The following is a 15,451-nucleotide window of genomic DNA, read 5'->3' as shown; positions in this document are numbered from 1 at the left end:
GGTCTCCGCTGTTACATCGATGATGAAAATTTCACGAGGCTAGCGAGGCAGATAACCGCGGAATCGAACGCAGGATCGAGTCGTGCGCCGTTCGTTCATAAATCGTGGCGCGATTCCGCAGTTATCGTATTGAGGACTGGGCAATTTGTTATTGGCGGATTTATTGCATTTCAACGGCTGTCGTCGGGCGTCCGTTACGGCGAACGAAAGCACACTTATTCACGATCGCGATTTCGTCGCACGGTCAGGCGGTGGGGTGGCGAAATTTCGACGCGCGACGCCGGTAATGCCTCGCGATTGTCGTACCGGTAGCGCAGCGACGACTATGGGGGCTGGATGCACCGACCTTTATTGTGTACACGCACCATATATCACTATGCGCCTCTCTCGCGTGCCCGAACTCGCACTCACGCACGCACGCACGGATGTGCGAGCGCCTTGCGGGCCGCGGATTACGTGCACGCGTCATACGTATATAAATGCGCTCGGCGTACAATCGTACGCGTGTGTGCGTGTACACGGTTGCCCTGGAGAAGACAGATGCGTGGCGTGCACGCATTTGCGTTCCGGCACGCGAGCACCCTCGCGGCTCGCGCGCCTAGCGATCTCGCGAGCGTACAATGAGCGCACGTCCCGGGATAAACCGCCCCCGTGGTTACGAGGAACCCGTAATTTTCTCTGCCCGAATTCAACAGTCGACAATGAGGAAAATGAGTCTCTGGAAGTATACACTTTGAAAAGTACGTTTCGCTAGAACGCGAAACGTACGAACGCGGAATTCTTGGACGTTCGTAAAGAGAGGCCAACGTGAGACGGTCGCTCCCGATCATTGGCGAGGACGAGTGGTATGAGACTAGGCGGGCTATGATTCACGACCAAAGTGACGATAATAAGCACGAAGTGTCTTCTGCACACAGAAGAGTGTACACTGTGTTCAAGTGAATATCACTTGTTTCAAGTGTTTCATAAGGTCTGTATATTCGCAAAAATCTGCCATGACTTTTCATCCTGAACATCATATTTATTCAAAAAACATTCTGAGTCTTAGTGAGTTTAGCATTGCAATCGAGAATGTTAAATTAAAATGAAAATTGCTTTACTTACATAGAGTCGAAGCAACTTTTTCTTCTATCAAGTTGTATAATATTCTTGCGAGAAGAATTTACTCTTCTTTTGAATACACGATAATGAGCTCTTCTCAAATTTGTGAGTATAGTTTAGAACTGTTATCAAGAAAATATTTGTTGAAGATAAGAATTATTTTAAGGAAAAAAAACAAACTGACCAACGACTTTCTTTAATAGTAGAATATTTTTCTATGTGTATGGACCATACTTGACGTCGTCTTGAGATCGCCACAAAACTGTTTAACAAATGATCTTAAACAGGTGATAGTGAAAGTAAAATAATAATAATAAAAGTAAAATAATAATGAAATTATTTTCCAAAAACGTAATGCAATGAAAAGTGGCCAAAATGGTACAGTTGGTTGAAAAAGTCGCAACACCTTTTCCTCGATGAGTTTCATCCCGTATTCAATAAGGGAATTAATTTTTTTTAAATACATTTCCTTAGTGAATACAGAAAATGCGTTGCAAAATACATGAGGGAAAAGTGTTGCAATCTTTTATCAGTCAACCACAAATTGTTCATAGCTTCCTTTGCAACATTTACATTTCTGTAGAATAAAAACTTCCGTTGATATCGCGAATATTCGCGATGCAGCCACCGATGCTCTTTCTCTCTTTCGCGCGCGCGCGTCTCGAAACATCGAATCGGACGAAGTCGTACGATCGAAAGACGAGGACGATACTGCCGCGGTATTCACCGCGGTCACCGTCGTCGAGACAGCTCGATCCGTACGTGCGTTGTATATAAGAAGATCCGTGCTGAGACACGTGCCGCGGGAATCGCAAATTCGATGGAGCAGCTGTCGGGACGAGCCAAAAGAAACATCGAGGAGTTCCCCTAGTTCTAGTCCTAGATCCGTCTCTAGACGATCGTACGGACGAGCAGGCAGACAAGCAACGTGAAGGAGAAAAGAAGAGAGAGAGAGAGAGAGAGAGAGAGAGAGAGAGAGAGAGAGAAAGAGACGAAGATTGCCAGACGAAGGGCCCAAAGATCACGGCGGCGGTAGCACGTGCCCCATTCAAGACGTCGCTGCCGTGCCGGCGGGGACCCTCCACCCTCGTAACTTAACCTAACCTAATCCAACCTCCTTCTTGGCGGGGCTATTCAGCCGGTGACGAGGCGAGCTCTTTGTGCCCGGTTTCGATCAAAGTGCGCTGCTCCCGATTCAGCCGTCTCGTCTCGCCCCTCCTCCCTCCGCGCGTCGCCCTGCCTTTCACACTTTTTTATCGCGCCACGCATCGGGAAGTTATAACGTCCGCTGCCTTTCGGCGGGGTCGGGGCCTGACGGGCTCGCGAACTGAAGACGGCTAATTAACGCGAGGCAAGTAGAAACCGGAGACATCGATAACTGCCCGATCGCGGAGATCACGATGTGGTTGTTCTTTTTTAAAGCACCATTCGCGTCCCGTAACTCCCTCATTAGATATGAATTTTCATGTTGTTGCATTGTTACAAAGGCGGACCCGACTAGCAATTTATCCCATGGTTCTGATCAGCTTGATCTCAATCAGCCTGGTTTCCACAAGATGATGTTATTGGTTCCTGATAAATCATGCAACGTGGCAACCGGAATTTGATTAACAATAAGAATTGCCAGCTTAAACTGCATGGCATTGCCCCGGGTTATTACAAAGTCGAGGGGATGAAATTTCAGGAGGAGGGATGGAGTGTCCAGTTTCATGGTAGACTGTATTTTCCACAGAATCCTTAAGAATAACTATGCAAATTTTGGTCCGGATCGGCCAAAGAGTTTAGAAGTTTGTAGGGACCTTCTATTTTACATATGCAGATTAATAATTAAGACTCTCTCTCTCTCTCACACACATAAACAATATCACATACACAAAATAATATCACCTCATATAAACTAGGTAACATTGATTGGTATCAACTTGATCAGGAACATGTCAATTTGCTTGCTCCCCAATTTCTTTGTATTCGATTTGCTCATTAATTTTGTTATAAGCCCAAATATAATCACTAGTAGATTACAAATGTATAAGTTTCAAAGTGTACCCCATTTCTCCCAAAAAAATGAGTTTCAAAAAGTTTCGAGCCCGACAGACGGTTTTAACTCGGTGTGTTATTTTAGTTCAATCGAAACTACTAGCAGAATCTTGGTTATCAATAACAGGCGATAATTATTATGGAACGGATGTTCATTCACAGGAAGTATGGTTTCGTTTTACAGTCAAATGTTCCTTCTCGCCCGCTTGGAGCCCATTTCCTTGAAAACAATAAAAGGGTCTTTGTAACTTATACATTTACAATCTACTCACGATTACTTTTGATTTTATAACAAATTATATTGAAAAATCGAATACGAAGAAATTTGGGAGCATCTTGGAGCCGTAATTTATATATTCTTTACGCTGAAGTTGCGGTTAATTGACGAGGAAACCGTAAATCAACATACAGTAGGAGTCCTGAACCGTCGAAAACGATGATGAGCGAGTGACGAATGGAACGAATGATTGCGATAAACACGCCAGTTTTGTCGTAGACCTCAAATTAATGCCCGCACACTGTTGTGTTGCTCTAAGCTAATGGGACGTGTCTCTATTTTTCTTCTTTTCGTCCGAGGAAATCCGTGTTTCTGGTGCTGAATGCCGATTTGTTATGGTTTGCGAGGGCGAAGCGGTCCTTTCGCCCTCGCACATAAATCAGGAAAAGAATATTAGCTCGGATCGTCATCGTCTACACGCCCTCGAGAGCTCAACGGGGGGCGCCTTTCCGTCTTTCGTAAATTCGGTAGCTGTGCATGGATTCGGCTGTTCAGAAACTTTGACTTTCCCGACTCTCGTAGGAGACCACTCTTTGATCTTGTTTGTGCTATTTAAGGACAGTGGCATAATAGCTACCCGCCACAAAATCGCAGCGAACACCGCCGCTACTGACCATTGTCCGGCTCGAAGAACCGTAAACCATATGAAACGTCCACCCACGAAGCGAGAACGGGAAAAGGGAGAACGATGAAACCCGGCGAAAAGAGCCTCTTTGGCAGGCCTCTCTTTCTTTCGGTCTAAGGTATACGACGCGATCATTGAGAATAACGGTCGTTTGTGCACCATTACTGCGATACATTCCAGCGATTGTCGGCAATTCTCCCGCAGCGATCAGCAAATTTGGAAAAATTTGCTCCGGATTGTCAACTCTTCCAATGACTCATCCAATTAATCCTGAATAACACTGAACGCCTACAAAGAACATACTAATGTGAATTTCATTTTAATTTACCTCCAAGAACTTCAAAAATATGTAAAATATGAAAACCACGTTAAAAGTGAAATAAGAGGGAGAACGATGCTTTCAAATTACGATAAGTGCTTCAACGAGTGTTAAATCAATTTTTTGACAACGAGATGGGCGCGTTACTATTGGAGAGCCAAGAAAAAAGATACTAAAGTAAATTAAAAATTTTAAATATCACAGACGTCGGTTTTGCCTTTTGGTTTGTCGCTCTCTCACAGCGTTCTCCTTTCGTAAGGAAAGGTCAAAAGTTTCCCTCACTGATTTCTATCGTATCAATTAGGTGTCAAATATAAGATGGGCAAAACAAGGGCAAAAAATTTCCGTTTCCGAGACAAATGACTGTAGTTGCAGCTTATCCGTAGTTGTAGCCATCAGTCTAGGGTTCATCTACGTTAATTTTAACACTAATTAAGAAACGAAGAGACAACGCGCCAGCAGTCTGGCGCGATTAATAACGCGCTCCGAGGATCGTCATTTTTGTTACATATCGCGCGCGGCCTCTCCGAGCGGCGAGCCCCAAGCAGTCGGGGGAATAATGGCGATGGCCTCTCATTAGTTCTTGGAACACTAAATCCGTCCGTCTAATTACATAGCGGCCAAGGCGAGTCTCGCGTGAAAACGACCGCACGGAGCGTTACGCGTAAAGATTTTCGTTCAAAAAGCGGTTCTGCATTGACCCATATCGACGCGCGACGATTTTAATGTCAGCGATGTCACAAACACATACATACACGCACACATACGCACACACAGAGATCGAGAGATAAACTTTTCTATACATATACGTCGATGAATACTAATTATAGATGTTCCTAGAAAATCTGTCCGAACGCCAATCTGTACGAATCGTACGATATTGCAGTTACTTGAAAAAAGAATATCACGACACCGGAGATTACTGCATTATTTCATTACAGATTATTGCTCGTTATCTTTTGTCGTCACATACAACGAGAAAAAAAATATTTAAGAAACAATAAATATTTATTCGACGGGTACTAATAACATATTTGCTTACATTAATGTAAAATATTTTTTTCACAAGGAAATATACCTTTATAATTCTTATACTATATCGTATATTTTTTTGAAACGTTGAAGAAACTTTAGCTCTTCATGAAAGCAATTATTTTTTCTATTTAAATAAAAGTAGATTTTGAAGTAATTATGTTATTTTTGCACTTATCGAACAAATATTTAATATCTTTGAAATGTTATTTTCTCACAATGAAGCAATATTTCAATGATAGGTCCGCTGTTGAGCAACGTGTAACGAGCGGAAACTCTCCTCGGACGGAATGTCGCGTCTCGAGTTGGACTTTTGTCCGTAACTTCTTCGTTTGAGAAATTCCCCAATTTTTAGCACGACACTATCAACGACGAAATCATCCTCCAACGAGTTCACCATTCTTCTACGAACCGCCCAAAGATACGTAAAAAACCGTAACAGCCGTCCGAGACAAGAATAGGAAGATGCGGGAGAAAATGAGCAATGGAAAGAATAATTTCTTTTAAATTTCCTTCATACACGACAGCACTGGCCGTCTCTCTCGCGCTCTCTTGCTCTCTCTCTCTTTCTCTCTCTACGGACCCGGGCTAAACGCTTCGTTCCCCGGCGTCATAATATCAACGCGCTCGCATGACGCGTCGCTACCGGGCGCTACCGCAGTTAGTATAGCGGCGGACCAATTCAGGTTTCTTTGGGGCACAGCGACTCCTCTTTTCACCTCGCCTCGAAAGGAGAGCTCGATATTCTTTCAGAAGGGCGATAAAGGTCCCGCTGAAAGGAGGACTCTCTCCTCCCCCTCCTCCTTCCTTCTCTTTCTCTCTCTCTCTCTCTCTCTCTCTTTCTCTCTCTCTATTTCTCTCACGGCGTGTGAAACCATCGGCGCGCTCCGCCGCGGGCGATCGTTAATAATAAGGCTTCATTATGGCCCGCGGAGCGACAGTATAGCGTGCAATTACGCGTCAATTCTGTCAACGTACATCGTCACGCCGCAGGATGCCCGCGTTGCTCCTGAAAAGGACTGTACACTCACGCGACTCACGCAGCGCGACCCGGTGAAAGCACACTAGAAAGCTCCGTTTTCCAAGCTAGAATGCCACGAGATCCTACCGAGGTAGCGCGCTGACGTCACCGATAAGACGATGCATCTCTTTCTCGGCGGGAATTGTGTGTACGATCTGAGTCAGGTAACAGTTACGATAAAATTAATAATTAAAAAAAATAGTTTCTGTGGCTGAAAATTATGAAAGGTCATAGACTTATATCAAATTAAATCAAATTAATTTGATGATTGAACAAATTACATTAAGTCGTCAATTCGAAATAATAAATAACTCTACATTGCTTTCATTAATATAACAAAGATCTTATATACGTGAATTGCATCGATTTTTACACCGTGAAATATTTAGGAAATTAATCTTCCAGTTGTATTTAGCGATTTTAAATATACTTGGATTTTCTGCATTTTTAAAGGTAAATTCCCGAGCAATGGCGAATAGCAGTGAAAAATTCAAAGGCGCGCAAAATGTTTTAATAGTTAGACACAATATCGAAGATAAAAATCGAAAGGAACATGTCACGTCACGAGGTGAGTCAAAAATTCCAGAAAATCCGTATCTTGTATGCTTTTCTCACGGAAAAAGATAAATTTCCCGATAAGATTTCTTTTCACCGAGGAGGTCGTTCTCGTGTGGATATCGGCCCCCACACCGAGATCTAATTATCCCGGCCGGGGACGTGTCGCGCGATCCGCAGAAGTAGACGTAACACGCGCGAAACTCGGCGCGCCGCTCGTGAAAGATACAAATTGAGATAGCCGCGCACACTGAGGGTTACATCGCACCCCTGCGGCTTCGTTGTTCCTGCGCCATTGTCTCGTGAATGCGCGAGCGCGGCGAGGCGGGAGGGGCCCTAAAAGGCACGTACACGCGTGGTTTACACGCGGAGTACAAGGCAAGCTGCAACAGAGCGAGTGCCTCGTCATAACGGTCGCCGACGAGGTCACGGGGAATACGGGCGACAGGACAGGCAGCCCGGGGGCCATTATTGTGCACGGACGACGATCTTTATGTGAGATCTTACACGGGGTCCCACGGGGCCCCGTGGCGCACGCCCATGGCGCGGAGGGTGGCTGTGGTTTCGCTATTTTTCTCTCCCTCTTCCCCATCCTCTTCTTCCTCTCCCGCACCGTGAGCCTCTGTAATCGTTCTCTTTTTCTCTTTTTATTTTTTCTCTCTCCCTCCCCTCGCACTCCTTCACGTACTCTCCCTCTAGCCGTCTCGTAAATCTCTTTAGGCGTTGAAACGTTCGGAGGATTTTATGCCCCCGAGAAAAGTCGCCGGTTGCTAACTTACTTATGACTACACTCGGTTAATTCGAAACGGACGCGCCTTTAACATCCCCGCTGAAGATTCTTGTCCCGGCTGTTTCATTGAAATTTATTGAACGACGAACGATATGTTACTTTCGTTGTGTGAACAATATATACGAGATCTTACACGCAAAATTTGATCAATGCAGTCGTGACAGCAGTTGGTCTCACAGAGTACACGCAGATCATTATTCTACTCTGCTAAGAAAAGTGATCGCTCAGTTTATTCCTTTTTTTTTTAAATTGTCTGCAATAAAGAATATGCAAGTAAACAAACCGTATATCTATTTTAAAAATTTTCAATATTCTTAATTGAAATATTAAATTTACTAGGATTCAGAACGCATTTTAAATAAGCTTGATGCTTATGACAGACTTATGATAAACTTGCGGATATATAAACTTATAAACTATTTGAAATAAATATAATATTTATTTGAATGCAGTATACATATTTCTCTATATACAGTCACTTATATTCCGTCTGAGTTCCAATGATAGGCGATATTTTCATAATTTTCAATATTTTTGGAGAAAAAAAATTGATTCACATTTACGACGCGAAATGCGACGCGAAATTTTCGCACTTGCAACAATGTAGCTGCGAACGCGTAATTCACGGATGAGAGCAGCAACAGGTGGCGGGTAAAACGTCAACCTCTCGTCCTGATATTAATATGCGCATCAAGGATCCATCAATTGTGACACGTGAGTGACACGTTGCAACGTTATTAAATAAATATTCATACACGAAAAAGATCTTATAGTAAAAATAATCATAGAATTATGTAACTGCAAAAAATAGATTGATATTTTATAGAAATTAACTATCCTGTCATTTCATACGCGCTATTCATATGTTTCAGGAACTGAAATGTATTATTAAAAAAATTACTATGTTCCTTAACAAAGCCGATTTCACTAGATTGAGATAAAGTACCAATGCTCGGACACGTACATTGCGAAAAAATTTGAACATAGTTGTAACTACAATCACATAGAGAAATAATTAGTACATATTATGGACAAGGAAACAACTTTTTATTAAATATCCTGCTATAATATTAGTGATGATAACTTTATATACGTATGACTACTACCATTTTCATGTCTAGAAATATCTATTAGTTTTGTTAGTTTTTTCTCATTATGTCTAGACATTTTTACTATATTAGTCCTTGAATACGAATATTTAAACTTTTAACGTGAAAAAAACATGTATATTTCATATTTTGAAAATTTAAATATTCATATCTAAGGACCCAAATAATAAGAGTGTCCAAAATTAGGTGCGTGTCTGGGAATTGGTGTTTGTACCTTTTATTAGAAACATAGTAAAATTGAAAAGAATTTATATGAAGAAGAAACTGTAATATTCCCTCCGCGTGTACGCTACTGAATGTTACTTTGACAAAATGTGACGAGTGAAAATGATTTGTCTCATTTTGTTGCATTACCAGTACCACTTTTCTGTCCGACAACGTCGGTACGCCGTTTCGTTGAATCGAACACGCGCGGCCCGTTTCGCCGATAGAATCGTACTCTCCGCGAATCTAAATCCTCCGAACGAATCTAATCTCCGAGTGTGCAGACCAAACAGATAACTTCGCTCGTCCCTCCACCTTCCGTTACTGACTACGGTTACTCTCCGGAGCGCTCTCGCAATTAATCTCCGCGAGAGGCGGAAGCGTTCTTGATCTTTAAATGGAAAAATGCGTATATGATTTCTCACTCAGCGCGCAATCATTTACCTTACGTAACCGATGTTACAATCTTGTAAACATGTAGCCGCGTTTACACGCCGACGGGAGCGTATCCCCGGAATAAATCGTGCTTCCTATCTCTCTCTGTCTATCACTTTTCTATCTCTTCTACCTTTCTTCCTCTCTCTCTCTCTCTCTCTCTCTTTTTCTCTTAGCCGCTATACTCTCGATGTCGCGCGTTAGGAGCACGGCCGACAGAGCGGAGAACGGTAGTGGCGATGGCCTGGTAGGGGCAAATCCTAATGAGGATCCCCTCTCGACCGACCGACTGGCGCGAAGTAAATGAGCAGGTGCCTCTGGTATGCGCCCCGCCTACGCTTTCCACTCGCTTCTCGTTCTCCACGCGAGCCTCTGAGCCTTTTTTCGCTCTATCTCTTTCTCTTTTTTCTTCTCCGTTTCTTTCTCTCTTCCTGTACTTGTGCTCGATGGGAGATTACGTCGTGGAAAAATGGTCGCTGCGTCTGACAAATTATTCGTTTTCCCGCGGCCTTTCTCAACAACAAGAGAAAGAAAAATAGAGAGAGAGAGAGAGAGAGAGAGGGAAAGAGAGAGAGAGAGAGAGAGAGAGAGACCAACTACGAGCGTATTAGGGTGCATTAGGCAAGCCGACGTCATAATTCACGCTCGAATTCTCCGTGTTCTGCTTCGCCATGCCATCGGGAATCCGTTGTCGTAGGTGTAAATTACTCGCGTGTATTCCCGTGTGCTACTTTTATGGTGCAAGTAATAAGTTTCTTGTGTACTCTTTCCACTACCACCGCCACTACCACCACTGCCTTCACCACCACTGTCACCGTGGCCCCGAGTATTAATCCTTGTATTTATGGCGGCCGAGTGACGCGGCTCTCTCGCGGCTCTTCCAATTATGTTATTTCACGAGTTTATATTCCACGGGTGTCTTTAGAGATTCAGTCGTTTGGATGAATATATGGCTACGGCGAGAAGCTCACTACCGTAGGTCTAACCGGAAATTGTCGTCCCGGATTAATTGAGACGTTATGGATCGTTGTTGATGATGAAGCTTCCAATTAGAAGAGAAAAAAGAAACGATCCGCGATATATCACGTTAATAGTTGCGCGATGTACAATAGTTCTCTCTCTCTCTCTCTCTCTCTCTCTCTCTCTCTGTCCAACGTACTCCAGCAGAGGCAACGTCACGGAAAGCTAGAAAACGTAATTGTTCTTATAATGATCTTATAATAATCTATCGATGCGCTCAAAATACCTCTTTGTTGCCGTTATTGGTCGCAAAGCAGCCGCGCGCGCAGGTGTCCACGAGTGCACACGTTATCTTCTACTATCCCGCAAGAGAGAGCATTCTGGGGTTAAGAAGAATCGACGTGTAATCCTGTTATCTGGCCGATCACGAATGACGGATCGGCGTGTCTCGGTCGTTAGACTTTCAACCTTGGAAAGAGAGACCTTCCGAAGGTGAGCAGAGGCGGTGACACGGCTGCTAAATCGGGAGGAGAGTTCTCGGAGCAAGACTCCTCTTCTAGCCGTACGTGCCCGCGAAGAGGTCTTCGAGACAGAGCAAACGCGCGCGCGCTTTTTTAATACGCGCAGTCCGTGCGCGCTCGGTTGCGTGCCCGCGCATGAACGCGCGTACCTGCGCGTGTTTACTTAAAATCTTGACGCATGACCGACCGTCCGATTTGTTTTTCCTTCCTCAGGGCCGGCATTGGTGCTTGCGCGAAATTGATCGTCACCGCGGCAGTTCTATAACCGCGAAAATTTGCCACGGGCAAACGTTTTCTATCCGCTGCAAAAGACCCACTGCTATTGTATTTATTTTCTTGATCACTGATGACTCCCAAAAGAAGTGTTGTTACGTTATAATGAAAGGATTATTTAACGTCATACTGAGAAAAGAAATATTTGTAACTATATTCACAGAGAATTATAGTAAACATTTTTTTTATTAAATTTAATTTTTTATTAAATATAATGTTAGTGATAATAATTTTATATGCTACTATTTTTGTGTTAGAACGACCAAAAAAATGGTTGGGGATAAAATTAACTGTAATTTTAGTTAAATGAATCTTGTCTTCTCCCTCTGTTATTTACTTTTGTTATATTATTCTATGTTCTATTATTGTATTAACTTTTTTGAAGTAAAACAAATATTTGATGCTAAAAGTAGGAATTTGATAGTAAGAGCTTGATAGGATGTTTGATAATAGTAGCAGAATACTCGATTGAGAAAGAGAAACGTTCAATTATCAAAATGATATCGACAGCTTTGATAAGGAGACGATGTTCTGAAAAGAAAGAAACTTCGCGTCGATTGACGTGCGATTTAGAGGATCTGTCTGCATCTGTGCTTCCACACAGGAACATGTAGCGATAATCTACCTTTACATTAGCTCCCATTAATTGACTCACTGACGACCCTTCCACGCTATGAACGTATCCGTTGAATGAATCTAGATTCCTCCGCGGTTAAGAATCAATTTGGATCTGTCGGTCCGGAAACGTCGATTCACTCGGCTCTCGCGTTGACATTCCCCCGCGTTTATCCGATATCAATCGCTGTCAGGATCGATCGCGCGAGGGCTTCGTTCGATCATCGGTCTCGAGAGAGAGAGAGAGAGAGAGAGAGAGAGAGAGAGAGAGAGAGAGAGAGAAAGAGAGAGGCAGAGCCTCTTATCCGATCCTGTTCGATTTCTGGAAGAGAAGTCACTGCCCGTCCTTCGTCGATCGTACACTACTGGCGACCTTAACGACGTGTACGTCTCACTCCGTTCGTCCTCCGAAGTCGTATCTTCTCTCGTTTCTCCCGCGGTAGGACGTGATCCTTCCTATGAGTCTCCCTTCGCCGCGGTATGTAAATACGAGGAACGAGAAGACTCTCCTCATCTCTCGGACGAACGAACGACCGACCGACCGACCGACCGACCAACCAACCAACCAACCAACCAACCGACCGACCGACCGACCGACCGACCGACCGACCGACCGCGGCGCATCGTATCGTATTCCGCTGCCATTTGTCTTCGCGATCCGGGATTACGTTACCACGATGATACACGATGACATTTATTTCGGGATTTGTTCGGGCCCCGTGCTCCTTTCTTCCCCGCCGAGGACCCTGCGTGGACGCGCCTTTCGTCGAACACGCGCATTTGCGCGCACACAGCTCGACACGCGGCAAATAAATGGTCCGAAAAGGGCATTTTCTTATGTGGCTGGATTTTTTGCACGTCCGAATGTGATAGATTCGACCCAGCTGATTGCGCAAGAAAACAATCACTCATTTACTGCATACTAGAAATAACATGGAGTTCCGAATAACGTTTTGTTTGCAAGTACTGGAATTGTGAAGTGATCGTAAGTGGGGAAAACCGGGGGAGATAGTCCGCACATTTCCGAATTTCGAAGTTAAAACTTCTCAGACAATAATTTTTGTGACTGTCTCTATAAACATGACAGAGGCAGCATATTCTTCTATGTATTAATGCCCGCCACGATCTTGTTAATCGTATATTTTGTCTTGTAATGACAAAAATATAAATACGCGGCAACGTGGCTATCTTGTTCCGAAGATCTTCCGTTGCTGGGCTCAGAGTTGCTTAGTAACGCAAGGTAAAAAAGTCACATATCAAATATCCTGATTGGTAGTTCCAGGGTTTCTGCAAGAGGTCTCCACGAAACCTTTTTACCGGCCTTTAATTACAGGCCAACTTTATCTCGTCCGCTCATATGCTTGATTTCATTTCATGCCATTTTATGAATGAAAATTACGTTTATTATCTGAAACAATACAGCATACACTTGCAAGAAATTTCACTCCAGCTGGTAACACGTCGCTTAACTTTATTCACTCACGATAAAGAATATTAATAGAAAATTTTGATAGGCTCGAAAATTTACTTTGCTACTACTAAATCAGTTTTTCCTATTTTTTTATTACAATATTAGACGGATCTTAATGGAAAGTATTTATGTCTTGAAAGGACTATTTTTACGTGACTTTGTATCCACTTGTTCCTCTCAAGATAAATAGTGAAAAAAGCGTATGAGCAACATATCCCTGAGGCCATCTAGACCCATCTTCCCTAATGAAAATCACTCTTGGATATCTCGCAGCTTTACTCGCCCATTAACTTCTTCATGATTAACCTCTGGTGATTTAAAATGACTTAGCAATCCCCTTAGGACGAGTGGTTTTTAAATAAGCGCATTTCTTTTCTCTTTATTGCAATTTTTTTAAAAGAGAATTCTGGAAAGTAGATACACAAAATTTATGTAATTTTTACTCGCTGTGCGAGTTAAGAGAGAAATACAATAGTTTAAGTAAATCAAGAGGGGAATTTAATATCTTAGCACGAAACTTTTCCGAGCGTGTGTCACTCAAGAGGTTAAATCTGCGATAAATCACGAGGTCTCGCCGACGGTTTCTACGGCTCAAATTCCTCCAGGTGTCAGTTGTCTCTTACTTAAATTCCTCCGCAATCCCTCATCGCGAGGTCGCGCCACGTCAAGTTGAGATAACTGCATTTTTCGGAGATCTTCGGAAGACACGCCTAAATGCTCGCACGTTCCTGAACGTTACGACGTAACGGTACGAAAAATACGACGACTCGGACTCGTTATAACGTTACCCGCGCCCGCTCTCGGCGTCACACGGCGGATTAGCAAAATCTGATATAACACGACATTATGAGCGCGAAGATTGTGTAAACGCAGATGCCGTTACGGAATCCCAAGGCGCGCGCGCGCTCCAGTACGGAGCCTCCCTAAAAAGGGAGCGCGTGGCGGCGATCAAACAGCTGGATCATCTCGTGCGTGCCTTTAGGTAAGGATCTCTTTCTTGCGGAAAAGGTGGGTACATACCCCCAGGTGCAACGTCGGGAGGCGTGCGTGACAATGCGCGATATGTACATACGTGCGCGAGCGCGTGGTTCGTGCGACGTGACGTGAAAGTCGCGCGCGCGTAAAAGAACAGAAACGTGGGCTTTGCGTTAGTGTGCGCGCACACATGGGTGTCAACGTCCGCTTTCCGGCTTCGCGGAAAGCGCATCGGGGAAGACGCGGCAGCTCTCGATAATCGAGCTCGTCCGTCGAAGGCGATTAGCGAATTCTCTCATCGTCACGCACGAATCGTTCGCTGTCAAGCTGTTATTCTCGTCGAACATACATCTCCGAATATCGACTCTTGATTATCCCGGGTTTAGGAAGACTGCCGTACATACACGTTGACATGTGCAGCATTCACAGCCGAAAAATGTTTTGCGATGATTCATTTAGAATGCCGGGCGTGTAGACACAAGACCAGGATTAAATATATTAGAGAATATATTTTAGAAGTTGTTTTAGAAGTTTTATTTTGAAGTTACAACTCCTCAGGCAATTAATTGTTGTGACTGACTGCATAAATATGATAGATCTTCTTTTACGTATCAATGTTCACCACGATTCTGTTGACCGTATATTTTGTTTTGTAATAACCAAAATACAAATATGCAGGAACATAGCCATTTTGCCCTGGTACCGGGTTCAGTTGCCCAGTAACGCAGGGTAAGAAGGTCACGTATAAATACGTATCCTGATTAGTAGTTCCAGAGTCTCTACAGCCCTTCTACCTTCTTTAATTATGGGCCAACTTTACCTCATCCGCCCATATGCTCTATTTCAGTCATTTTATAGAAATTGCAAAATTTTTTTATCAGAAACATCATATATTTGCAAGAAATTTCATTCTAACTAATAACTTAGTTTTATTCAGCCACGATGGAAAATTTATATTAATATAGGAAATCTCGAGACACTCAGAAATTTACTTTGCTATCACCAAATCAGATTTTTTTTATTCTTTAACTAATAGTATTATTTCGATTTTAATAAAACTCAGGGAAAAGTATTTATGTTCTAAAAGGTTATGTTTATTCCACGATTTTGTACTCATTGTATTCTTCTCAA

The 15,451-nt window shown here is 43.3% G+C and overlaps 1 protein-coding gene across 6 annotated transcripts in view; it reads left to right on the top strand.

Annotated features, from left to right (window-relative positions):
• Positions 1–15,451, top strand: part of LOC116848944 (early growth response protein 1) — a 239,157-nt gene that overhangs the window by 139,451 nt on the left and 84,255 nt on the right. Inside the window, exon 2 of one of the 6 annotated variants that reach the window (XM_032825595.1) lies at positions 6,866–6,980. The exons of the other annotated variants lie outside the window; for them this stretch is intronic. Coding sequence (XP_032681486.1) covers positions 6,966–6,980 — 15 coding nt within the window. The 5' untranslated portion in view covers positions 6,866–6,965. The remainder of the gene's footprint in view (positions 1–6,865; positions 6,981–15,451) is intronic. 6 annotated transcript variants of the gene reach the window in all.

Source organism: Odontomachus brunneus, unplaced genomic scaffold (genome assembly GCF_010583005.1).
Source record: "Odontomachus brunneus isolate Ranch 3 - 2012 unplaced genomic scaffold, Obru_v1 Obru_scaffold_102, whole genome shotgun sequence".
Taxonomy (NCBI): domain Eukaryota; kingdom Metazoa; phylum Arthropoda; class Insecta; order Hymenoptera; family Formicidae; genus Odontomachus; species Odontomachus brunneus.
The sequence above is the reverse complement of the archived record's forward strand: the minus strand, read 5'-3'. Positions and strand labels throughout refer to the sequence as shown.